At 52.7% G+C, this 26082-nt stretch overlaps 1 protein-coding gene across 8 annotated transcripts; it reads left to right on the top strand.

Annotated features, from left to right (window-relative positions):
• The first annotated feature begins 1165 nt into the window (after nucleotides 1–1165).
• KASH5 (KASH domain containing 5) lies at nucleotides 1166–26081 on the top strand. Of its 8 annotated transcripts, none has more exons than XM_074369246.1 (21): nucleotides 1166–1381; nucleotides 2039–2126; nucleotides 3391–3528; nucleotides 6553–6657; nucleotides 7125–7311; nucleotides 7774–7838; nucleotides 9053–9119; nucleotides 9389–9550; nucleotides 9793–9910; nucleotides 10242–10292; nucleotides 14864–14941; nucleotides 15204–15260; nucleotides 15504–15563; nucleotides 16233–16297; nucleotides 16460–16547; nucleotides 16854–16976; nucleotides 19037–19095; nucleotides 20915–20960; nucleotides 22464–22528; nucleotides 22614–22745; nucleotides 25543–26081. In XM_074369246.1, the coding sequence occupies exons 3-21, from the start codon at nucleotides 3486–3488 to the stop codon at nucleotides 25724–25726; spliced, it is 1755 nt and encodes a 584-aa protein (XP_074225347.1). In that variant the 5' UTR covers nucleotides 1166–1381; nucleotides 2039–2126; nucleotides 3391–3485; the 3' UTR covers nucleotides 25727–26081. The 8 variants fall into 8 exon arrangements, with proteins under 8 accessions (XP_074225347.1, XP_045366650.1, XP_010945262.1 ...); XM_045510694.2 differs by lacking the exon at nucleotides 25543–26081 and adding an exon at nucleotides 22848–23803; XM_010946960.3 differs by lacking the exon at nucleotides 25543–26081 and having other exon boundaries at nucleotides 2053–2126; nucleotides 22614–23803.
• Nucleotide 26082: the final 1 nt, after the last annotated feature.

Here is a 26082-nt window from a genome sequence, read left to right as displayed (position 1 = left end):
AGAGTCACACAGCAATGGCACTAGATTTGTCTGATTCCATATCTCACACTTCACCACTCACCACATCACCTGCCGAACAGGTTCTTCCCCAGGTCTTATAATAAACCACCATCTAATAGCCAAAATAATAACTATCAATTATCAAGGATTACCACCTTAAGTCCTCAAGGTAACCTTAGAAGCAATTGTTATCTCCATTTCTGGGAGGAAAACTGAGGCTCAGGGAGGGTAAGCCATTGTGCCAAGGTTATAGGTAGGAAGTGACAGAGCCAAAATTCAAACTCAAGGAAGTCTGACTACAGCCTTATTATCACTCTACACTGCCCAGTAGTTAAGAGGAATGGATTCTGTCTCTTCATTCATTCAAAAAAAATTTTTGAGCTCCCATATTGGGCCAGACACGTTCTAGTTCTCAAATAGCCTCTTACTGCTAAGAACTCACATTCCAGTGAGGGGTGACAGACAGTACACAAATATAGAATATGTCATGTGGTGAGACTGTCACGATGACCACTAAAAACCGTAAGCACAGAGAGAGACAGTGCATCAGGAGAGGGCCTCTCTGAGGAAGTAATAGCTAAATGAATGCTGGTGGGATGTACCAGAAAATGCAAAAGGATTCTTTTTCTGTGTCGGGGCTAGCAAAGAGGCTGAGTGGGTGGGACATCTTTTATCCCAAATGCCTCTCCTTTGGAGTCAATTTGGGATGTAATTCTCTTCCTCTCTCTAGTTGGAAATCTGAGGTTATTTTTCCTCCAGTCTCTCCTAAAAAGGATGAATAAAACGGTTTTGGAAAGAATCCTTAGGAGACCTGTTAATACATGATGACTAGAAATAGGTACGGGAGTGGCAAGGCAGGACAGGGCAGGACAGGGCAGGACATCATTGTGACGGTGACCGGCAGCCTGGCACGGAACAGAGGGCAAAAAGGGCACGTCTTTGTGGCTGATAAGAAGTGGGGGATAGACAAGAGGTCCCTTAGTCCAACTCTCCCTTGCTTGGGCCCATTTCACAGAAGCTTGAGAAGGCAAAGAAGACGCAGCCGTCCCGCCGTGCCCTCCTAGTTGTAACCTCTTCAGTCTTCCGCTAGAACAATACGCATGCGCCCGCTCCACCAGGCTGGGCGCGCGCCGGGGCAGCCCTACGCATGCGCGGCCTCGCTGTTTCCCGTAACCGACTAGCCCAGAGCGCGCCTTGCCCCTGAGTGCGCCTGCGTCGGGCGTGGATCCCAGGTGGTTTAGACGCTGCGCGACCCCTCGGTACCGCTCCGCGCTCTTTGCGTTTTCTGGCGGGAAGAGCGCACGCTAATCTCCTCACAACGCAACTGCCGTTTTTCCTTCGTGGCCCTCAGCTGTGTCCAGAGCCTGGGACGTGACCGCAGGTGCGCGTTGGCCGTGGCGAGGTTCCCTGGAGTAGCCGTGTCAGAGCCCCTCCCGAAATCCTGGCAGATTTTTATCATAGAAGAGAGTCCCCAGTGTCAGGGCCTTCCAAGTCTTGAAATCTTTTTGAAATCCTAACCAAATCTCCTCAGAAATACTGAAAGGAACCCCCAGGAAATCTTAATAGGTGACCCCTGAAATCTGGTCAGAATCTTTCAGGAGTCCTATCAGACTTCTCCCTCAGAGCCTCCCTCTCTGAAATCCCGTTTCACTCCCTACCCAGATCCTGTCAGAGGCCCCCAAAAGTTCTGCCAAAGAGCCTCAGAAATCTTGTCAAACCCACCAAAACTCCTGTCAGATTCTCCAAAATCCTGTCAGAGATGCCCCCTCAGAAACCAAGAGACTCCCCAGAAATCCAGTCAGAGACCCCCTTAAAGTCCCCAGAATTCCTGCCTGACTCCTCCTCCTGCTAGAATCTCCCAAAGACCCCCAAGGTCCACCAGGGCCTCCCTCGGTCCCTTACCAAGAGTTTATCCCTCAAACCTTGTCAGAGGCTCCCAGTGCCTGTCAGCACCCTCGCTCACAGACACCCTTCCCCACTCAGCCTCATTCTGCATCCTCCATCCTTGTCCACACCCTGGAAGAGTCTCTCTTTAAAGACCCCTTTTTCTAGAACCTTCTAAAAGCTGACAAGAAGAGTATATTCCACAACTGGAGCCACAGAGAGCAGGGTGTGGGGAGTCCTTGGTGAGTAAAGAGGGGCTGAGTGGATGGGGTGAGGACAGACAGGCCCCAGGCAACCCTATGTTGAACATTTGCCCCAGTGTGCCCCGTTCAGCCTGAAGATCACTGTTGTCTGTTGTCATTTTTAAGAGTGCCCTTTTCACTCTGGAAGGTGTCCTGGAGTTGAGCCCAAAAGTCGTGTGGTCAAGCTGATTGTAACAAAGGCAGGACAGGGCATTGTCAGGGCACAGGGGAGGGAGTCCCTAACTGCTGTGTTGACGGGGGACGAGGGGGCCTGCAGTGTGACCTGGGCTGGGAAGGACCATGGGCAGATGCTGAATCCCCATAAGCTGTGATGAGAGTGAGGGACCTGGAGGTCAGCCAGCGGAGCGAAAAGTGACAAAAAAGAAGCCAGGAGTTAAAAGGACCACTCTGTTCCACACCAGCCTGAGGGGCTGAGACTTAGTCCTGAGGGCACTAGGTAGCCATGGGAGGGCTGGGAGCAGGAGAGAGATAGGGGAGGCTCGCCAGGGAGGCTAACAGCTCCAAATACAGATGGACGTAGCGAGAATGTCAGTAGCTAAGGGCGGTTTGGGACCCCAGAAACAGCATCTCGTTCAGAAATGTTTTCCAGAAGAGGGGATATGTGAGCTAAGACACGAAGGGCTGGGGAGGAGGGTGTCCCAGCCAGAGACCGGGAGGTGGAAACAGCCAGCCCAGTTTGGGGAACAGCATGTAGTTTAGAGTGGCTGAAGCAGCAAGTGGGATTTGGAGTGGGGGAGGCAGGTGGACCCAGGCCGTGCAGACCCTTAGATATCAAGTCCAAGGTCAAGGCTTTTTGCCCAGGGTGCTGGGGAGCCATGGAACAACACTGAGCAAGGGGGGCAGGTCAGCTCTGAGGCCCTGTGAGGATAGACTGACGCCAGGAGGCTGAAGAGGAGGCTGGGACGAGGGCCCAGGGGGAGAGGCTGAAGCCTGATCCAGGCCTTAGGGAAGGAGAGGAGGGGACAGCGTAGGAGGGACAGGGCTGGGGAACTTCATAAACAGGAGGGATGGCAGGAGGCAGTGACCCCCACCCACCAGCCCTACTTTGATCTCTTCCGCCTACTCCTTGGGCCCCCATTTTCCCAGCCCCCACCTCCAATCCATAAAACAGGTCTGAGCGGGAGCTGCTCTGGTCCAGGCAGGGGTGGGCAAACAGGTTCTGAGAACCCAGAGTGGCCTGGGGCACAGGTGGGGCAGCGCAGTGGCTGGTCTGCAGAGGCCATTTCCCTGTCTGTCCTTCCAGGAGCTCTTGGAGCAGCCAGTCCTTTTTCAGTCCCTCCCAGTGATGGAGAGAGGCTGTTAGTTTCATCAGCAGCTGCAGAGCAGCAGGGGTGGCCCATGGACCTGCCAGAGGCCCAGGCGGGTGGTCCGGCTACAAAAAGTAAGTGGCTGGTTCCCTGTTTGTCCAGCGGGAGGATAAGGAGGGAGCAGAGGGCATATGAGGCACCAGGCTGTGACTCGGGGACTTAGGAGAGGTGGCTAGGGGTGGCAGAGCCTCCACTTTGATGCAGGGTGGGAGCGAGGTATCGATCATTTGATTAAGTTCCTGCTGTGTGCCCACCTGCCTGGACACCTGATCTCATTTGACTGGGAGAGAGTAGAAGCCTCTGTGTGCGCCGTGTCCCCTGCCTGGAGTGCCCTTCTCCAGGGACTGGCAGCATCACCCCTCACTTCACTCAGATCTCTGCTTTCTATCAAGCAGCTGCCCTGTCGCCCTCTCTCCCCTTTCCCACTTTACTTTTCTTCATAGCACTAACATGTACTGTCTGCCTCTTTAGACTCCGTCTCCCTCACTAGAACATGAGCTCCACAGGACAGGCTCGGTTTTATTCACTCTGCTATTCCCTGTCCCTAGAGCAGCACTGGCCAACGTGCAAACCATAGACATAATTGTAAATTCTGTTAGTAGCCACGTTAAAAGAAAAAAGAAACAGACAAATGAATGGCAATCATAGATCTTATTTAACCCAATATATCCAAAACAGTATAAATATATTGGAGTTCTTCTCTTTTTTTCATACTAAGTCTTCAAAACCTGGTGTGTGCTTTACCCTCACAGAGCATCTCAATTCACACTCAATACTGTTCAGGTCTCAAGAACAACTGTGGCCAGTGTCTGCCCTGTTGGTTACGCTGTCCTAGAATAATGCCTGGCATGTAATAGGAACCTAATCACTAAGTCCCTGAGTGATTGGATGGATGCAGACAAAATGGGTGCAAAAACAGCTTCAGGAGGAAGACGCTGGGTTGTCCTTTCTGAAGCTCACCTGTTAAGTGAGAGAGCCCAATCTGATGGGGAGGAGGATCCCAGCCTAGAGGAGAGGCAGGGCCCTTTTCTTAGAGCCTCCTAGCGTCCAGCAGCAGAGCCTGCATCTTTTCTCAAGACTGCAGACCTGGACTCTGGCCTCAGAAGTCTCTCCAGATAGGAAGGTAGGAGGCCAACACCCAGGTTTGGGAAGTCAGGGCAGTGGGACCGAGTGACCAGCATCTAAACTTCATCTGCACCAGCAGAGGGCGCGCGGCCACCGAGGAACCCATGGGCAAGGGCTGAGCCAGCTTTGGGAGGCTCACGAAAGGAAGGGAGGGACACACCCGAGAGAGATGGAGACCGAGGAAGGCAGCGGGTGAAAAGAGACAGAGAGACAGCAGAAGGAGAGAGAAGGCTCGGGGAGCAGAGAGTTGCAGAGACACGGGAAAAGAAGCATAGAGAAGCAGAGACAGGGAAGAAAAGCCACAGACGTGGAGACAGAGAGGCGGGACTCAGGGGACAGAGAGATGGGGAGGAAGACAGAAAGAGCCAGAGAGAAAACTAGAGAAGGGACAGGACAGAGACACACAGAGAGATAGAGACACTGAGGAAGGAAATGAAAGAAAGAGAACGGAGAGAGACAGAGTGACATCTTCCTGAGGGGCCCTGGGAGGCAGTGTCACATCTGCACTGTAGATACATGCAGATCCTCAGAGCCCGTGACATCTGGAGCCAGACAGACGTCGCTGGGCCCCCCTCCTCCATAACACGGGATGCTTGGTGAGGGGAGTGTCTCCCCCAGTTGTAGGTTCCTGCTCCCCTTCCCTAAGAGCATGGATTCAAACCCGAGGTGGCCGAATTTTAGCTCACTGTAAAGAATCCTTGAAGAGTTAGAGGAATGAGAAAGGGCACTTGTATGTTGAATATGTGACCTTGGGCAAGTTCCTAACTTCTCTGTGCCTGAGTATCCTCATCTGTAAAGTGGGGCTAATAATACCAGCCACCATGGTTCATACAAGATGCTGAAAAGACGCCTGGCACCTATTCAATGCTGAATAAATGTTCAATTTTATTATTGAGCTTCTACCACATGCCAGGCCCTCTGCTGGGCTTTTCTAGATTTTTATCTCATTTCAACTCTAGGAGGGAAAACACCCCTCCCTCCCCATTTTCCAGAGGAAGAAACTGAGGCTCAGAGAGGCTGAGTTCCTTGCCCGGGTTGTCCCCTGGGTCTGCCAGACCCTGTGCTTGGGCCAATGCTACACCCACCTATCCAAGAGCAGGGCAGGGAGCCTCAAAGATTACTTACAGCCCTAGAAAAGAGGCTTGACTGGCCCAGTGGCTCCTGGGGTAGGGAAATGTAGGCTCCTCCTGTATATTGGAGCATTTATTGAGTGCCTGTTATGTGTGGGCACAATGGATACAGCAGTGGACAAACAGACCCCAGGATATTCACATTGTGTGTGTGTGGAGTGAGAGAGCTCTTCACAAACACAGACCTAACCCATCGCTGAGGAAAGGGATCACTTCCCCATTTTACTCGTGGGGAAACTGAGGCTACAAATGGAGAACAGACTTGCCCACAGTCATGCAACTGGGCTTCTAACTGCTCCCTCACCACCCACCCTGGCTGGATCGCCCCATCCCCCTTTGTCTCAAGCCCCTAGCCGGGGCTCGGATGACGCCAGCCTTGAGGATGTGAGGAGAGACCCAGCCCCCCGAGGAGGGCTAGGAGACCGGAGATGTTGCAGGCAAGATCGATCCACGCTGCCCGCGCATTATTGGATTGTTCCTGGCTCCTGGGCCCCGCTTCATCCTCGGCTTCTCCCAGAATCCTCTCTTCTTTGCCCTCCTCCGCCCCTGGCCCCCTCTGAGCCGAGCTTGGGAAGCATGGGAAGAGAGGAGGAAAGGCTGTACTTGGTATCTGGGCTCCTGAGTGGTTTGGACACAAAGGATTAGACAGCAGGGGGCACTTCCTGGCCTGAAAGATAGGGCTCACATCCCCAGGTCAGGGGGTGAGGGGGGGAGGTAATTCAAAGACTCTCACATTGCGTGCCCCCACCCAAAGCTTCCTGCTCCCTCCGCAGGATCCCAGGACTAGTTCACTTCTATTCATCCTCCTTCCTCACGGGTGGGCTGGCTCTCTTGTCTCCTCAGTGTACCTCTGGGACAAGCCGGAAGAGGGGAGCCTGGGGACTCTGCTCAGCTTAGAGGAGCAAATACTCAACTCCACATTTGAAGCTTGTGATCCCCAAAGGACAGGTCAGAGAGACAAGGAATAAAAAGAGATGGAGCCTGGGGGCTGGGATCTCGGGAGCCACAGAGAGAGCAATGGGCTAGGTTGAAAGTGGGTGAGTGTGGGAAGCTTCCGGAAGGAAGTAGCTAAGGGGATGGAGGCCTTTCAGGACAAGGACAGTGTGGGGAGGAAAACTTGGGGGACACTGACAGAGGAAGGTGGGGCTTTGGAGCCTGAGGAGGGAAGAAGGTCAGCCACGGTGAGCCTGGTAGGGCACAGCTGGTATTCCCGTCCACCCTCTGAGGTAGGGATGCCTGGGCCCCATTTCTATGTGAAATAGTTGAGAAGAAGGGAAAGGTATTGTCCAAGGAGTCTCAGCCGGCTGGCCGTGGTGCAGGGGTGCCACTAGCCCAGCCAGTGGTCCCACTTCAAAGCCATCCCCATCCCCCACCCCTCACCTGCCCGTCTCCCTCATAGCATGCTCTATCCCTAGGCACCGTGGCTGTGACCCATGTACTAGCCTACCTGGAGGCTGTAACGGGACGGGGCCCCCAGGATGCGCGCCTCCAAACACTAGCCTGCAGCCTGGACCCCAATGGGGAAGGCCCTCAGGCCACCGTGGACTTGGACACCTTCCTGGTCATCATGCGAGACTGGATCGCTGCCTGTCAGCTGGATGGGTGAGTCCCTGCACCTCCACCCTCCCCCAGGAAACCCTTCCTAAGATCTAACCTCATTTCTGCTTACTACAGCCAGCACCCTATGGGCACAGGGACCTGCTGTGGCTGGAAAGAGGCTGATGAGGAAAGAAAAGTAAAGAGATGGGTTGGGGGAGGGGCAGAGGGTCTGAGGGTAAAGTACCTACGATGGGGAGGCAGAGGAAGTCTGTGGGGCAGAAATAAAAGGGGCTGGAAGGAGGAGAGCAGGGCCCCTCCCCATCCCTCCTCCAAACCCAGTCCTCGCCCCTCCTGTTTTTCCATCTGGCCCCAGGCACTTGCCATCTGGCCTCACCTTCCTCCCCACGGTGCTTGCTCTCACCTGATCTGGCCCCTCCTTCCGCCACCCCCAACCCCTCTGCCCGTGGCTGGTCAGGACGAGGGTGGTGGCTGCAGGGGGCTCGAAGCTTCATCCCTTTGATACAGGGGATTAGAGCTGGAAGAGGAGACCGCCTTCGAGGGAGCCCTGACCTCCCAGCAACAGCCATCTGGTGAGATTGCTATATATAGAATGAAGCACACAGGCTCAGAGTCAGACAGTGGGGGGGACTTCCCACCTGGGGGCAGAGCAAAGGATAGGGTGGGACACCAGAGGCATTTGCTCTAACGTGGAGCTGTGGAGTTTGGCTTTCTAGGCTTTGGTTTTTACTCCATGACTGTGTCCCTACCTTCCCTGAGCTTTGAGTTTGGTTCTTCTTCCTCACAGGTTGTTTCCAGCTCCTTCTCCAAATACCAACCCCATTACAGAGGCCTACAAGGCCCCTCCCACCATCACCATCATGGTCCTCAAGCCGGCCCCTCCCTGCACTTTGGTCCCTGCATTTGCAGTCCCTCTGGCCTTGCCTGCTCACCTGCCTCATCTCCAGCCTTGGCTCAGGCTGTTTTCTCAACCTAAACTGTCTACCAGGCCTTTCCTCATCCTGCACACCTGGTGGGGAAGCCCTGGTGGGGAAGCTCTGGGATGCTGCAGGCTAAGGGCCCTTACTCTTCGGCTCACTCAGCCCAGACCTGCATTCCTTTCCTGCAGAAATCTGATTATCTGACTAGTTACCTGCCACGCTGTTTGGTTAGTTGGTTTGCTCACCATTCTACCCCAAAGCCTTCACACATAGGAGGTGCTCCATAAAAAAGTGTTGATGTTGTGTTTCTCCACTCTTACAAAAACAAAACAAAAGCCAAAAAAATACAGCCTTCTTGGCATTCTCTTCAACCTCCTCCAACCGGGCTTGGGGGCCAAGAGAGGGCTGTGAGCAGGGGAGAGGCAGGTCAGCTCCAAACAAGGAAAGACCCTTCTGCAGCCAAGTGCGGGGAAGGACAGGAGGGAGAGGCTGGAGGCTAGAAGACCGAGAGGAGGCTGTCCGGGGAAGAAGGCAAGGAGTGAGGGAGTCAGGACAGCCCAGTGTCTGGGTGGGTGAGTTGGGGTACTGAGAGGAGAAACAGGTTTAGGGTAGTTGAGGGGCTGCCCACTGTAGGGCATGATGAATGTGGGGTGGTTGGGGACATGAGGAGATCCAGCCTGAGTTCAAGTTACCCATGAGCAGGAGTCCTTTCTGGATGGTGGATGTAATTGCAGCCCCAGGAGCAGGTGGAATCACCCAGAGTTAATGTGAAGGTGGAGGCTAAAGGAGGACCAAGGCCATAGTCCTGGAGTACCCCAACATCAAAGGTCACCTGGGAGCCCACCACCCTCTATGTCTCCCTCCAGGATGCCCAGAAGCTGAGGATCCAGCCAACCTGGAGAGCTTCGGAGGCGAAGACCCCAGACCTGAGTTGTACCTATCCTCAGGCCCCTTCCTGCCCTCTCCTTGCCCTGTGACTTCCTGCCTGCCTGGGGCCCGGGGCTTGGCCTAGGGCTTCGGGTCCCTCGGGAAAGTGGGTGAGGGACAGGGGCTGTGCCAAGAGCACAGGAAGAACAGGGTAGCCTCCCTCCTGTTTCTCTTTCTCTCCAAAAGCCGCATCTTCCCTTCACCAACACCTACCCTGACCTGGGGAAAGGAGGCCAGGGCTGTGGGCAGTGACCCTGGACCTTCCCTGCCCTCAGGCCCACCACAGCTGACCTGCTGAGCAGTCTGGAGGACTTGGAGCTCAGCAACCGCCGCCTGGTGGGGGAGAACGCCAAATTGCAGCGCAGTGTGGAGACGGCCGAGGAGGGGTCTGCACGCCTCCGGGAGGAGATTTTGGCCCTGCGCAAGCAGCTCCGCAGGTGCGCCTGGCCCCAGCCCGCCCTCCCTCACCCCCATGTCCCACCTGCCCGCAGCCCCAGGCTTGCTCCCACTCAGTCTATTAGACAGAAACTGGGTCTCTGCCCCACTACTCAGTCTCCTTCCTTCCTTTTCTCTGAGTCTCTGGGATTTCTTTGTTGCTCCCATCTCTCTGAGTGGATCTATCACTGTGGTCTCTGTCTTCCTCTCTCTCATGTGACCCACCTGCCCTGCCCCAACTCAGCACCCAGCAGGCTCTGCAGTTTGCCAAGGCTGTGGATGAGGAGTTGGAGGATCTGAAGACTCTGGCCAAGAGCCTGGAGGAACAGAATCGCAACCTTCTGGCCCAGGCCCGGCGGACGGTGGGTTTGGGGCAAGGGGCATGAAGGTGCATTCTTTCCTCCCACTTTCTCAGAGTCTGAGCAACAGAGCCTGAGTGTGGAGTGCGAGAGGGCAGAGGCCACCCAGGCTTCCTCCCTCAGTCCAGGTCCCGCTGACCCCAGACTTTGGGTCCAGATCTACTTGCCATCCCTCTTGTGACAAAGGGGAGCCATCAGGGGTCCCCAGACCTATTCCTCAGCCCTGTTCCTCAATGGTCCAGGCCTGAGTTGTGTTCCTAAGGGTGGGAAAAGGGCAATATGGGGGCAAGGAGTTCTGAAAAGAAGCCTTTGTTCTCTCTCTCGGGTTGGTCAGGAAAAGGAGCAGCAGCATCTGGTGGCTGAGATGGAGACTCTGCACGAGGAGGTGAGCTGAGACCCAGCACCCATCCCCACCCCTTCCCCAGTCCTCAGGATCTTCCCACCCTACCCCCTGCTGCCCCAAACACCCTTCAGTTTGGTGAGGGAGACCCTAGAATCCCAATAATGTATGAATGTCCCTGAAGGTCACATCGTTACATGTGAGAACTGCCACAGTTGGTAAGAATGTGGGGCATGGGGCGGACTGCCTGGTTATGCTGAGGCTGTCTCCATAAGCATGGGCCATTCCATCCCTTCTCTGTGCCTTGGTGTCCCCACCTGTGAAAATGGGCATCATAATGGAATCTCCCTGGTTGGATTGTATGATATTTAAATAGAGGATGCTTGTAAAGTCCTAAGAACAAGGCAGGACACATGGTAAGAGCTCACTAAAAGTTAGCTAATGTTGTTCATATATTAGTATTATTAATAGCGGAAAGAACACAGGCCCTAAAGTCAGTCCTGAGTTCAAATCCCATCTCTGCCACTTACAAAACAGACAATCTTTAGGCATGTGACTTCTCCTTCCTGAGCCTTAGTTTTATTCTCTAAGAACAGCGCAGAAGGGTATCTGTTCAATAGGATTGTTGTGGGAATTAAATGGGTGATTTTAGTCCAGAGCTTAGCACATAACATGAACTGGCCCAGTCCAACCTCATGTCTAATTCAAGCCGTATTCCATCTGAGACAGAAAACATCATCTTAGTTAATTCTGGGCCCACCTAGTCCTTTTAGGTGGAAACTGAAACTGATCAATTGATGATGAAACTCATCACTGACCCCCCTACTACCCCTCCACGTACACAAGGTGGCATCTAAGTTGCTGCAGACCCTCGCAGCATCTCAGTGCTCCTCAGTCAATGTCTATTCTCCCTACTGGTCACAAGATTGATGTTTGTTGTTCCATCTGGGCCTCAGCCTTAGTCACCACTGCACACTAGCATCCACTGGGAGGCTGACATTGCCTTCTGGTCTCTGACGTACTCTCCTCACTGCATCTGCAGTGGTGGTGGCTCTCATCTGGACCCCACAACCCACCAATGCTGCTGGGGGTCCTCCACACCCTTCCAGGGGCACAGAAGAGTTTTAGCTGCTTTCCTATAATTCTTTGTCACCCTCACGGGGCCCTCTGTGCCTCATCTCCTTACAGAGCCATCTCTATTCTATAATTCACACACCTTGCTAGTTCTGAGAGTGAGTTGGGAAACACCTGTCTCAGATTCCCAGACGTCCCAGGGATTCTGTGATTCAACTGCATCCATCCTCTCCACCCCTCACAGCTTGGGGCTGGCTCAGGGCCCATTTTCATCCTATTGTTCTCTTTTTCGATTCTCCTAAACCCCTCCCCCAGCCCTAAGGATCACTGCCCAGTCCAGGCAATAATACTCATTCTGCCTTATCCCCCCAAATCTCTTTGTCCTACATCTGTATTATGGCTTTTACATTTAAACCAAAAAATACTCCACATTGTGCTCTGGCTCTTCCATGAAAATTCCCTCTCTTGGAGCAAAGGAAATCTTCACTGCCGGTTGGCTGTCATGGTGTGAGGCATGGGATGCAGACAGGATGTGACTATTTCTTCCAGAACATCTCTTTTTAAGAACAAGGAGAAACTTGCCCTGAAGCCCCATGGCAGAACCTCCCTCATATCTCATTGGCGAAAGTGACATCAAATGATTATAGCCAAACGACTCCCTGGCATGGGTAACACAGCAGTGGCTGGAATACTTTCAGCTCCAAGGAAGAAAATGCTGAAGAAATGGCAGCTTCAGTCTGAAGGACACTCGTTTACTTAACAAGAGATTTTGAAGATTCTGGGCTAGGTTGGCAGCTTTTTGACTTGTTTGCCTGTGGCCTCAGAATCATAGATGGCTGCAACAGTTCCAAACTTCATGTTCTCCCTCAAACCAGGACAAAGAGGGGTGAATGCTCCTCTTATGCTCTCTCTTTTCATAAGAAGGAAAAACTTTTCCAGGAGCACCCCTATTTCACCCCCACACCAGCAGACCTCTCCTACATCTCACTGGACAAACTGGATCACATGACAAGGGAAGCTGGGAGAATATCTGACCTTCCTCAGCCTGCAGAGTGGGAGACAAATGAGTGAGGGCAGGGTGAGAATGGCTGTTGGATTAGCTAACCAGCCTGGTGTCCTGAATCCGCCTAGATTTCCATCTTGATTTCACCTCCAGGGCTGGGGCTGGGACCCCTCTGTCCACGTGGAGAGTGAGCCCCCAATGAAAGCAGGAGAAGGAATAAGCAGGGTGAATGGCAGCCAGCGGTCTCTGCCTCCTCCTGGTCCAGAGGGCCTGCTGCCAGGGCAAGTGCCTTGAGCAGCGCCTGGGACATCATAGGCGCTCGATAAACAAGCTATTCTTGGTTCCCTCCCCCTCCCCGGCAGCTGCCTACAGAGCATCTATAGATTGAGTTCTCAAGTTACAGTAGAATAATGCAGGAGTAAGGGACACTCAGACACTCAGCTTTCCTACAAGAACCTACAGAGCAGGGCTCAGGTTACTGCAGAAGAAGGCAGGAGTGGCTGAGTAACCAGATTCCCTGCCAAGAGGCCCAGGATCCAGCCTGCAAATCCCAACCAGGTGGACAGATGTTGACACAGCATTCCTGGCCCGTCCTTCCTCCGCCCTTCACCTGGCAGCCCAGGCCCGCTGAGACTGAGAGGGAGGGAGGGCAGGTGATGGAGGACTTGGAGCTGAGCCTGGCTGTAGAGAGGGAGGAGCTGGCCTTGGTATCCCCAGGGGCACTGGGAGGAGGGGTGTGGCAAAGGGGAGTCAGACTGCCTCCGTGCTCCGAAATGCTTTCCCCCAGTGACCGCCTCACTTTGAAACTCAGGGCAACTCACTAGGTTTTTGGTGCCTGGAAACTCTAGACTGGAATTTGGTCCATTTTATTTTCAGGGCCGCATTCTGTGGCTGGCTTGGGCTGCCCTCTCCTGGCCCCTTGTTTTCCCAGATAACTCTCCTCAGCTCTGAGGACTCAGCCCCAGTACTGCCTTCTTGCAAAGCCCCTCACCTGGGCTCCCACAGGACCCAGGCCCTAGGCCTCTTCAGAACCTTCTTCAACCTTGTTAATATTTGCTTCTGTGTCAGTCTCCACCTCTAGTGATGAGCAACTTGAGGCGAAGGACAAAGCTGGTTCCCTGTTCTCATTCAGGGCTGAGTCTGCTTCAGAGGAGAGATTGGGAGTTAAAAGTGCAGGATTTGGAATCAGGTTTGGGTTTGAGTCCACTTACTCTCCGTATGACCTTGGCTAAGTTTCTTAGCCCCTCCACTGCACAATTTCCTCTGTAAAATTGGGGATGACAGTGTAAACATTCATAGTTGGGACAGCCAGAATTTACATTCTTCCTGAACGCACGGTGTGATGCGTATAGCAGCACCTATGAACTCTTGCCAAAAAATTGAACAAGAGTCTGGACAAGGCCCTAGATCTATCCACAAGTTATAGGAAATAATAAGGCAAGAGGAACATGGTTAACATCCTACACAGGAAATGAGAGCACAGTAAACCAAATCCAAATGCACCAATTCTACAGGACAAATAACCTGGTTTCTGCCACAAATGAAGTGCCCAAAAAAGTGCTAGGATTGGGAAGGTAGGGGATCACTGTCGGATGGAAAGAAATGAGACATTTCAACCAAAAGCCATGGTGGACCTTGTTTGTATCTTTATGTGAAAAGACACTTGTGAGACAATGAAAACCAAGAAAGAGCACTCGGTGTGCAGTGATCCTGAGGAATTACTATTAATTTTGTTAAGCTTGATAATGGCATTGTGGTTTTGCTAAAGAAAAAGTTCTCTAGTAGGGCATATAAATGCTGGAGTAGTAACAGGTGAAATTATATGATGCCTGGGGTTTGCTTTGAAATAATCTGGTTAAACAAAACCAAACAAAAAAACCTGACAGAGAAGAAACAAACAGGGAAAATGTATATATTTATTGAAGCTGGGTGATGATGGGTAAAGGGGGTTCCTCATACTGTTATTTTTACTTTTGGTGGTTTAAAATTCATAATACAAAGTTTTAGAAATATGTTTAATGTAACCTTTACTGGACATTTGGTTTATGCCAGGTACTGTTCTAAATGCTTTGTGGTCATTAACGTATGTTAACGTGTATTTGCATGAATTCCTTCCCACCTGTGTGACCTGGGACAAGTTACTCAACCTTTCTGTGCCTCAGTTGTCTTTTATCTTTAAAACAGGGCATAAGAAATGAGTTAACACTGGCAAGGTGCTCAGTAAATGTTAGCAATAATTATTAGCTCATTTAATCCTCACATCTTATCTCCATTTTTGCAGATGGAGGACCCGCTCCATCTGCAAATCAAAGCTGAGATCCCATAGGATGGTTGGAGGGATTAAATGGGCTAAAACATATAAAGTGCTGAGCATGAGGCCCGATGCACATCAGGTGTTCAGCAAATGGTCAGCTATGAGTGATCATTATATAAAAGATATTTGTATTATTTTGTGTATGTATGTGTGTGTGTATGATATATATATATATATCTCATGGCCATTTGCTGAAGTGAACATGACCGGGGTCCCTTCTTCCAGAACGGGAAGCTACTGGCAGAGCGGGATGGAGTGAAGAAGAGGAGTGAGGAGCTGGCCATAGAGAAGGATGTCTTGAAGGTGCTACCCCTCCCTAGTGCCTTTACAACTTCCCATCACCCCTGAGGCCATTTTTACCTCACCAGTTTCAGCCCCTGTGACCTGGTGAGGTCAGGGACTTTCATCAAGCCGTCAGATTCCCAGGGCCAGTGGGCAGCTCTGCTGAAATCCCCTCAATGTAGCTGATGTCCAGAGACATGGAGGGAGGTAGAGGAGGGGGCGGGAGAGTGAGATGGGAGGGGAGGACAGGCCAGACAGATGGACGGGCTCCTTCCTCCGGCAGCGGCAGCTCTACGAGTGTGAACGCCTCATTTGCCAACGAGACACCATCCTCTCCGAGGTGAGGGGTCTCGGGGATTAACTTTTGCCTTCTATGTGTCTCCTGCCCTGAATCTGGAAAGGGAAGTCCTGCCTGGCTCTAATCCTTGGATAAGCAGCCTGGAGGAGTTGGGTTTCCCGGGAAACTGGTGCTCTCCCTCAGGCCCTAGCTCTTCCCCCAAGCACACCCTGCTCACCCCCTACCACTGACCTCAGTGTCTTGGGTGGATTGAGCCGAGTCTCAGTCAGCTTTGGGCTTTCCCAGCGCACTCGGCACATGGAGAGTCTGGCCAAGACCCTGGAGGAGTACAAAACCGCAACCCAGGTAACCCACCGGCCTGGCCCCACTCTCCCCACTGCTCTTTTGCCATCTCTGGGATTTGCTGCCTCTTTCTGTCTCTGTCTATCTTTTTCTGAGTCTCCACATCTTGTTTCTACCATCTCTACCGTTTGACTGTGTGTCTCTCCTGTCTCTCTGCCTTTTCACTTTTTCTCTATTCCTTCCTCTCTTTCTCTCACTCTATTTCCATCTTCCATCTACTTTCATTCTCTGTGTCTTCCTTATGTTTCCTTTTTTCCCCTCATATTTCTGTGTCTCTGCCTGGCTTGTTTAGGTTCTTCTCTCTGCCTCTCTCTGGGTCTAGTCTGTCTGTCTTCTGGGGCAGTTCCTCTCTCTGTCCCTTGTCTTTAGAGTCTCTTACTCCCCATGTGTTCTCTTGCCTCTCTGTGTCTCTCCTTGTTCGTTGTGTTTCCATCTCTGGCTTCCTTTTTCTAGTTTCCCTGGCTGGTAAGTTACCTTCAAGGTTCCTGTTGCTCTTTGGCTCTCTGGCTTCCTGAGTTTCTGTCACTGCTTTCTTCCCCTTCTCCCTTGGCAATATGTGTTTGGAAGAGCCCAAAGAAGTCAGAGGAGTGGAACTGACCTTGGAAGAGGAGACCAGGGGTGGGGGATGAAGGAAAACAGAGAGCCAGGGGTCCCTCATTCCTTCCTCTGCAGGAGCTGAAGCTGGAAATCTCACACCTGGAGGAGCAGCTGAGTCAGACCCACAAGGGGCTGGATGAGTGAGTGGAATGTTGAGGGTGGAGGAGGCCAGAGGGGAGCCCAAGGACAGGAACCCCCAGCCTCCAGACACAAGGTGGACTGGGTAGCAACCCCAGCATAGGCTGACTGACAGGTGGTGGGCAGGCACAGAGACAGCCTTCCCCCCCTGACTGTGTGGCCAGGCTGCCTGAAGTGGCTCAGGTGAGAAGAGTGGACTGGACCGGGCTGCTGCCACCATCGCTGGGTGTGGAGATCCAGGCCATTTGGCAGGTGGGCCTGACACCCCCAAAATACCCCAACCCACCAGCAGCCACAACTCTGACCCAACCCTGACTCTCACCCCACCCCAGTTCCCCCAGGACTATCTCAGTCCTTAACCTCATCTGAAACCCATTCCTTGGTCCAGGCACCAAACCCTTCCCAGGTATTGCCCCCATTGACTCCCTAACCCAGCCTCACACCAGCTCACTCCCACCTCCCATCTCCACACCTCAGCCCATTTCCATCCCACCTCTGACTTGTCTTCTGCCTTAATCTGATTCTTCCTGGCCTCAGAAACAACTTCTTTTCTCCCAGAAACAAGAAGTGGCAGCTACAGATCTCTCCAACCCTCTGTGTGGCATGTGGCAGTGGGAGGAGGTCGTCCATGAGACCGATGAGGAGGCTGAGTTTCCACCTGAAGCCCCAACTGGGAGGCAGGTGAGCACAGGAGGGGCTCCAAGACCATGGGGTCCAGGGGCTGGGAGAGGGGCCTGAGAGTCCATGTGCCTTCTCTGTTCCCCATCCCATAGGCGTATGTTGACTGAGGGCCTACTGGGTGTTGGCCATGGAGCCCCAAGTCAGACAGGACACCACCTCTGCCCTCTAGGGACTGGCCAGCTGGTGTGGTAGACAAAAGTGAACAAAGCAAACCCACAAACTACCTGATTTAAAATGGTACTACAGCAGGAAGGGAATAAGTGAGTTGTTCTTCCTCACGCCGTGAAGGTACATTAAGCGTTTACCTTTCAAATACAAATACCTCTAAGAAAAGCTTAGCAAGCCCACTATGAAATCTTAAACTCAACAATAGTCATTGTTTTATGACTTCCATAATTACTTGAACAATGTTTCAAACATTATTGGAAATAACTGAGACAACTCATCTTCAGTATTCACAGCAGAAAAAAGAGATTTTAATCTGTTAGTGCCAGAATTCTTTTTTAAAAGAAAATATTGCTAACAGGTCTGTAAACAACGCTGTATTGTCTTGAAAATACTACTTCAAAGCCATTCACCATCCTTAAAGGAGAAACTTTTTTCTCTGTTCACTTTTCCCTGGGTTGAGAGAAGCGTCTGTTTCTCTTCAACACCAGCACTCCTGTTGGATTCTTCACTGACCCTCCCACTGTCTCTGCAAGGTAGACATCCTCGCCCCTCATCCTGTTCCTCATGGAAACTGAAGCTCCAAGAGCTCACACAGCTTGTGGGGGACACAGCCACATCCCTCAGGGGGAGTGGAAATAAAAGTGAGCTTCTGCTGTTTGCAAGCTCTCAGATGCTTCGTGGAGGGGAAGACTGACTCCAGCCTCCAGGTGCCGCCTGCGCTGGGTCCTGGGGACACAGAGCAGAGTCACTCAGGGCCTGGGCCCCTTAGTGTTCAAGGCCTTGTAGAGAGATGGTGCAAACAGGCCGTCCTAGAGCAGGGTGATGGATGTGCTAGAGGAGGGGGCAGGCCCTTTGGGAGCCCAGAGAAGGGAGTACCCATGTCAGGTAGGAGCTGGAAGGAGGTATCACAGGGAAACTGACACTTGAGTTTATTTTGAAGAAAAAGAGAGAAGTTAAATAGTGTGAGGAAGGAGAGGCTTTCCAGGCAGTGGGAACAGTATATGCAAGGATATGGGAGCCTGAAACCACATATCATCTTTGGTGAGTAGAGGGCAGCTGGGGACTAGTGAGAGATGAGGCCAGCCACCCAGATCATGAAAGGAAGTCCCTGTCAATGAAGCTGAGAGACTGCTTTTCTCCATCAAGCCACAGGAGGGCTGTGAGTAGGGAGGGACAGGTCAACTCTGGATGTAGAAGGATTCCTCTGGGGCCACATGGGGACCATCTGGAGGCTGGGAGGCCAGGGAGGAGGCTGGGGCAGAGGTCCAGAGGGAGAGGATGAAGGCTGAGCCAGGCCAGGGCCTCGGGATGGAGGAAAAGGGATGGGCAGAGACAGAGCTGCTGGGGGCACTGGGTCCTGGGAAGGGAGAAAAAGACGCTGAACTAACCTAGCAACCCCATGATGTGAGCACCCCTGAGAGATAGGAGGGACTGGCCCAGGGGCAGTGGGTGCACAAGGCTGGAGCTCAGGGATATATTTAGAAAACAGTGTTGAGTTGGTGGTTGAAGCCACAGGCAAGGATGGATGTCTCCAGAGAAAACGGAGAGAGACATGGGTCCTGTGGGAGAGCAGCTGGTGGGGCCCTCTCAAGACTGGGAACCTGGGAGGAGAAGAGGGTTGGAAGGGAAGCGCTGGAGCCTCTTTGGGGCCCAGATGAGTGTGAGGGGCTTGTGGGACGTGAGAGGTTTAGGGGGACCTGGACTCCTGGGTCCTGAAGGAGAAAGGGGCTTGGTGGGGTCCAGAATAACTGTCCGGTTCCTGGCTTCTGCTCCTGGGGGGAAGACAGAGCCACCCTCAAAGAGGGGCCCAAGAGAAGGGCAAGTTTTAGAAGCAGGTGGTGAATCCCTGCAGGTGCTGCAGCCTAGGAGACCTAAGCTTTTCTTTCCCGCAGAGAAATTTGCAGGGAGAGCCAGCACACCCTCCTGAAGGAAGGAAAGAGCGATCAATGTGGTAAGAAGATTGGTCCTCCTGAGCCATCCCTCTGCCTCAGAGTGATGCCAGATTCTCCAACGGATAGAGGACAAGGCCTGGAAGAGCCCTAGGGAATCTTGCATCAGTCACTCATTTACTCATTCATTGACGCTGAGGCGACCCTGGGCCTTTGAACCAGGATGAGTCAGATCTAGCCATGCCCTCAGTAACTTCTGGTCTTGGGAGGAGACAGACCCTGACCCAGATGTTTCCAGGAGGACTTCCAGCATCTAACCCTACCTGGGGAATGGGAAAAGCTTTGGGGATAGGCGCTGCATAGGGTCCTGCAGGAGCAGTATTCATATAGGAGACACTGAGACAAGAAGAAGACAAGTGTCAGGCAGATGGGACAGCTCAGTCACTGTCACTAAACACACTTCTCCCAAGGCCTGCAGGGAGGCCTGAGATGGAGACCCAGACTGAGCCCCAGAAGAGTACCCAGACAGCTGGGATTCCATCAGGGGCTCTGAAATCAGACAGCCTGGATTCATATCCAGCTCGGTTACTTTGTGACGGGGTGGTGTGAGCCCTGCCCTGGGATTGTTACACAACTGTTATGAGGCTCATGTGCAGCCTCTGAGGATAGAGAAAGTGCTAGATGTCTGGGCCCACCCTCCTCCTTGGGGCCTCGGCCTTCCTGTGGTGCCTCCTTCTCCCCCGCTTCCCTCTTTCAGGCTCCTGGCTTCAGAAACTAATGAGGCTGCCTAACACGGCCTCTAATTGGACTTGTCTGGGAAAGCTGAGATTGGGCGGGATTGGGGCCTGGAGCTGTGACCTCCTCCTGCGTCACCAGGGAATGGAAGGAAGACGGGGCTGAACTGCAGCGGGGACTGGGACTAGTGTGGGGGCTGGACATCTGAGTTTCCGGTGGGGGAAGGAGGGCAAGGGCAGAATGATCCACAGATTGCGAAGCTGAGAGTGAGGGAAGTAGTGAATCTTGTGGTCCCTAGAGGTGACCAGGGGTGAGGGCTTAGACCTTGAGAGGGGCTGGGGGACAAGCCTCCCGGGTCCTGGAGTAGAAGTCTCAGGGGATCAGATAGCTGCGTGTCTGACTCGGGCAGAAACCAGGGGCCTACAAGCCTGGATGCCTTGTTGGTTGAGAGTTGAGGAAACAACTGTATCCTGAGGGTGCTGGATCTAAAGCCGGTGGCCAAAGCTGGAGGGCTGGATCCCTGGTCCCCGGTGAAGGTGGTGGCAGATGTGAATGTCTGGGTCTCCAAGTGATGTTGAAGCTGAGCAGCTTGAGGTCTGAGACCCCAAAGAGGCCATAGGAGGCTCAGAGGCTGGGGCTTGCACTTCTAAGAGGAATTATTTGGGAAGGGGTGGGGCTCACAGTTGTATTCTGGAGTCAGGAAGTCTGAGCTGGAGTTTCAGTCCTCAGAGAAAACCCAGTAAGACAGACTCACTGAAAGTGGCCCACCCACCAGGCAGGAAGACGGTGCAGGGGGTGAGGTGTACTTGTGCCCTGGGGTCTCGGAGAGGTCTGAGTCTCCGATGTTTGGGGCAGTGAGAACCAGAAGCCTTAGCTCCCACTGGAGGCTCAGCTGCTAAAGTAGCAGCTGAGAAAGCCAGTGAGGTGAAGAGTCCCCTGACCCTTTAGGGGTCACAGACTCTTTGGAGAATTTGGTGAAAATTCCCCTGAAAAATACAGGCACTGACCAACAGGCAAGAGTTTGCTCCCAAACAGCCTCCAGGTCCATCCATAGTGCCCCTCTGAGATAAGACCCCTGCTTTAGAGGGGCGAATGGGAGCCTGGCAGGGGAGACAGATGCTTGCAGTGACTTTCTTGTCGCCCCAGGTTGCCCAGAAGAGATGAAGAGGAGGAGGTGGAGATCTGGGTCAGGGTAAGCTTTCCCAGCACCATCCACTCCAGGCCCTCCAGTGAGGCTGCTGTAGTCACAGCTCCTCCCCAGCCCCTGCCCACACCCCCACTCCACCCAAGCAGACAGAAAAATCGTTTGGCCAAGAAATAACAAAGCCCTCGCTGTAGCTAATGAGAGCAGACAGTGCTGTAGAGGGAGGCTGCAGGCCAGTGGGTGGCCAGAATGTTCCCCGGGGACCCCCCCTCCCCAAGCAAGCACGATGCAGGGCTGCAGCCGCTACTCCACAGGCCTCGCAGATGAGGCCACACCCCCGGATTGCGAACATGCTCACGCATATGCGCCCACACACGAGAAGGGCCAGATCCGCCCTGGCCAACCCCGGAACTCCCTTGGGGCGCCGCACCTGTCACAGCTGCCCGCCCAGCACCACACACCTTGGCTCCTTTGCTCCTCAAAGCGGCAGGTGACAATTCCGATTCTCAGGCAAGGGAAGAGGGAAGGAAGGAAATTTGGTGAAGTCAGAAGCCCGCAGTCCACAGATAGGGAAGTGAGAACCCAAAGGTGCGCCAGCCTCCATTCCAGGCACCTGGGACCCGTCGGGGTCCAAACCATCCAAGATGGCCACGCCGTGCTCCCTTCCATGGAGACGGGGGCCCCACTTCAGTTTCCTCAGGGCTGGTGTAACGATGATCTTTACCCAGCTCTCAGCATGGGTGGGGATGAGGGTTAAGGATCACATGGTAAAGGGCCTGGCACAGAGCAGACTTGCAGTAGGTAACAGTGGTAAAGACAGTGACTGGGACTGCGGTTCCTGGAGCTCTTTATTTATTATTGTGCTGTTACTCCCATCGTCGTCGTCATCCACAGAGCAAAGGCGTGGTGGGAAAGCCTGAGACCTACAGAGGGGAGCCCTTTCAGAAAGACACGGGGGATGAGGTGGTGAAGTGAGTTGGGCCTGGCCCCTGGAGGAATATTTGGAGCTTTAATCTTAAAGTGTCTGCTGGACCTGGTGCAGGGCAGGAAAGTGGACCCAAGGAGTGTCCACGCGGAACTAGGCCCAGCCCAGGGCTGGGCACCTGAAGAAGATGGGGTCTCTGCCCTCAGGAGGCTTGGATACTTCCATAATCAGGCAGAAAATGGCAATAATAATATAGAGTAGCTCACATAGTTATTGAGGACTCACTGTTTGCTAGGCACAGTTCTGAGCCCATCTCCTGGTTTTTTTATTTTTGCCTGCATTCATTCATTCATTCTCCACTTCAGCCCTGTGAAGTAGGTGCTGTCATCACCTCTGTCTGGCAGATGGGGCAGATGGGGCCTGGAGAGGTCAGGTGACCTGCCAAGGGACACACAGCAGGAAGCTGGAAGAGCTGGGACCGCAATGCAGCGGTGTGTCTTGGTGAAGCTCACACACTGAGTCACTGTGTTCCACACTCTTCCATGTGGTTATTTCTGTCCAGTGGGCTGAGCACCTCTTCCAGTCCAGGATCCAGAGTCTCAGGTTTGTCTCCTTTGTCCTTTCAGATGGATCTCCCCATCCCTCTGGGAGACTCACAACCTGGAGACATTCCAGGAAGCCCTCCTGCGAGGTAACGGGACCCAAGGACCTGGGAGGGGACTTGGGGCAGAGAAGAAGTCCAGCACGATCATCCTGCCTTCCTTTCTCCCCATCAGCTGCCCTTCAGAGCCAGATCTGCAGCAAGCCCTGGTGCCAGTGGTGAAGGAGCTGGTCCCAGACAGGAGGCCGGTCTGGAGCCAGCTCTGCCTGCAGCCCCTGCACCCCCAGCAGCTCAGGTTCACCCCAAGGTATCTCCAGAAGGAGGGTGGTGGTCAGACATCAGGACGTTGCCCAGTGCTGGGACACCATGGGCTCTCCTGGGCTCCCCCAAGCACTGTTCTGCCTCCCAGAAGGGTCTCCAGGCACCCACTGATCCCTGTGCCAGTCCTGGGGCTGCTGCTGCTGCTGCTGCTGCTCTCCATCCTGCTGCTGGGCCAGTCCCCACCCCCTACCTGGCCCCACCTCCAGCTCTGCTACCTCCAGCCCCCTCCAGTGTGAGCCATGCTCCCCATTACCTCAGAGCAGCATCTAGTTCAATGAATTCCTTGGGTTTTTTTTTTTCTTTACTGTTATTCCCATGGTTGTGACACTGTGACTTGGGATTACCCCACCATGGGGACCCCAGATCGTGCTCCAGGATCCACACCCCTGTATTGGGTTTTCATGAGAAGTCTCTTGGTTTTTTGATGTTGACAACTGCATTTCTTAACAATAGCAAAACTCACCCAATAATGGATTAAGCACCAGGGTTTATATTTGCCTCACAAAACAAGTCTGGAGGAGGACAGCTGTGCTGTAATTCTGTTGCCCCTTCCCTCGTGCTCAGGAGATGACAGGTATTGTAGCTTCATATGTCATATCTTCAGGGAGAAGGGGACACGTCCCCTCCTTAGTATAAAGACAAGCACTAGCCTTCTCAGAGCCAGCAGCAGACCTGTGTTTGTGTCTTGTTGGCCAGAACTGTTTGACACAATCACCACTAGCTGCAAGGGCAGCTGAGAGACTGAGCATCTCTCCCAGCAGAAAGAGGGAAAGAGATGAGGGCCAGACACACACCAGTGTGTGTGGAAAGGGACCAGTGGTGTGCCATTTGTTCACCCAGCAAATTTAGTGATCATCTATTTGCCACAGCTAGACCTTAGAAGATAAATCTGCAGAAAAATAGACCCTCCAATGCCAAGCCAAGGAGCACTGATTTTTCTCCCAAGGATGGTGGAAATTTGGGGAGGTTTTATTACTTGTTTTTGGTTATTTACTTTGTTATTGAGGTGTAACTTACATACAGTGATAAATGGACAAATCTTAAGTATCAGCTGGATAAATTATTGCACATGTAAACACCCATGAAACCAAAACCCAGGTTAAAATATACAAGAGTTTCAACACTGCAGAGACTTCCTTGGGAGAGCTTTGAGCAAGAGAGGGACAGAGTTGCACCTGTTTAAAGACAGTCATAGAGGTAGCTGCCAGCTCTGTGGGAGCTCGGAAAAAGCACCAGCCTGGGACGTTAGATTTCTTCCCAAATAAGTGACATCTGCATTTAGTCTTGAAATATGAGTAAGGTTTAGTGAGTAGAGGCAGGGAAGGATGTCACAGACAGAGGTATACGTGAAAACCAGGTTAGGGAAAAGAGCCTCTGCATGTAGAGAGCCATGGGGAGCACGAGCACCATGTTGCTGGGATTTTAAAAAAAATGAAGCCAGGGAAGGACTTGAGGCTTTGGAGTCGTGAGAAATAAGATAGAGGGGTAGGCAAGAGCCCATTAAGAGTTTTGAACACCAGCTTGAACTCTACTGCCAAGTGCTTAGGAAAGGACTGTGAGCAGGGAAGGGGTAAAATCACCTCTGGGTGCGAAAGAGACCTTCTGAACCTGTATAGGGGATGGATAATGGAATGAGGCTGGAGGCAGGAGGTGAGGAGAAAGCTGGGGCTGTGGTCCAGATGGGAGAGCATGAGGCCTGATTTGGTTTGGGTGCATGGATGGAAAGAAGAGAAAGGCAGAAGTGGGCAGAGCAGGAAGGCAGAGCCAGGGACTGACAGGCTATGAAGGAGGTAGAAGAAGGAAGGGGAAAGGACAGCACCTGCATCTGACTCGGTGACTGGTAGACAGTGGAGCCATTCCCAACATGGGGAACCCATGAGAAGGAGTGGGTTTTAGGGAACACTCTGAACTCATGTGAGATGGAGTGAGTGTCAGGGTTCCAAGAAGTGGCTGGAGTACTGAGCCTTGTGCTCTCAGTCTGGAGATGGGGGTCTGGGTGTTATTAGCTGTGATGGTGGTGGAAACTGGTGATTGCTGAAGTTTTCTGAGGAGGGGAGTAGAGTGAGAAGGGAAGGGGTTCTGGGCATCATTTTGTGAAAAGCCTCAAATGCTAGGCAAGAGATCTAGGGAGGAAGTACAGAAAGCACAGGCCGTTCAGCAAACAGGATGAGACTCCCCTCAGGGTTGAAAGAGCCAATACAATAGTATTTGGGAGGGTGCCCGGCATATAGTAACTGCTCATAACATTTTAGTTCTATTTCTCCATGAGAGTCGTCGAATGGTCTGCTCTTCTAAAGTTGCACAGATTTGGGTTCCAATTATCCTCTGTCCTTTACTAGCGCTAACTAACTTGGGGACATTACTCCTGACTTTCAGTCTTGTTTATTTGTAAAATTTGTCCAACTCTAGTTGGTCGTGAGGAGTACAGTTACTCATTGTTCGGTGTATCTGAGTAACAGGGAAACAGGCCCCACTCCACAGCCTAAGGGCCAATTAGGACGCGGTCCGCCTCTTGGAAATGCAAATTATGGGAGAGCTTGCCAATCACCAGGCCTCAACCCCGCCCCCTTTCCCTACACCGACGCGCCCAGCCTCTTCTCTAGACCAACCAGAGCGTGGTCCGCACGAGCTGCGCCCTGGGAACGCAGTTCAGAACCCTCAGCGTCCGGCTGGGAGTGGGTTGCCATGGTCGCCACTGAGAGGCGGGGCTGAAGGGCTGGCAGAGCTTCGAGAGAGGTAGATTCTGATTGGGTGCTTCCTCGCTTCCTTCACGGGTGGCCCAGGTGTTTCGCTGTCTCCGCCCGGTCCTTCCGCCTGATGCTTGCCCCTCTCGCCTCTCCTCCCGCCCAGACCTGGCGCCCCGTTGGTCTCCCGGGAACGGCGCCGTTAGAAAACCCTGAAGAAACTGCTGGAGGCTGCTACGAGAGAGGCGGAAACCTTTTTCTAATAGTGCATTTTGCTTCGTGACAGGCTCTGTACTTAAGTCTCATAGTGTATCTGGTTATTTCTCAAATGAGGAAAAGGAGGCTCGAAGATTAGAAGCCAATATCACACAGCTAGATTTAGGGAAGCCTGGTCTTGAGTGGCAGATGCATCTCCAGAGCCCCCCGGTATTTCCACTGTGCCCAGAGAGAAGTCAGGAAATGAGAGTAGAAAAAGCAAAATTCAGAGAAAATGAGAGCTGGGAGAAAGAGACCGAGACCTAGAGGAATAAAGAAAAGGAAGATACTAAGTAGTCAGGCAGAGAAAAAAGAAAGTGATTAAAAATGGAAGCAAGAGTTTTGAGGAGAAAAGAGTAGAGAGAGGAGACAGAGATCCCCAGA

Source organism: Camelus bactrianus, chromosome 9 (genome assembly GCF_048773025.1).
Source record: "Camelus bactrianus isolate YW-2024 breed Bactrian camel chromosome 9, ASM4877302v1, whole genome shotgun sequence".
NCBI classification, from domain to species: Eukaryota; Metazoa; Chordata; class Mammalia; order Artiodactyla; family Camelidae; genus Camelus; species Camelus bactrianus.
The sequence above is the reverse complement of the archived record's forward strand: the minus strand, read 5'-3'. Positions and strand labels throughout refer to the sequence as shown.

Bases quoted from the DNA above. Each gene is read 5' to 3' on its own strand.
- KASH5 (XM_010946962.3), top strand. From the start codon at position 3,486: ATGGACCTGCCAGAGGCCCAGGCGGGTGGTCCGGCTACAAAAA. The intron at 15,261-15,503 runs GTGAGGGGTCTC...GGGCTTTCCCAG, and splicing joins GAGACACCATCCTCTCCGAG to CGCACTCGGCACATGGAGAG. The intron at 22,529-22,613 runs GTAACGGGACCC...TCTCCCCATCAG, and splicing joins CCAGGAAGCCCTCCTGCGAG to CTGCCCTTCAGAGCCAGATC.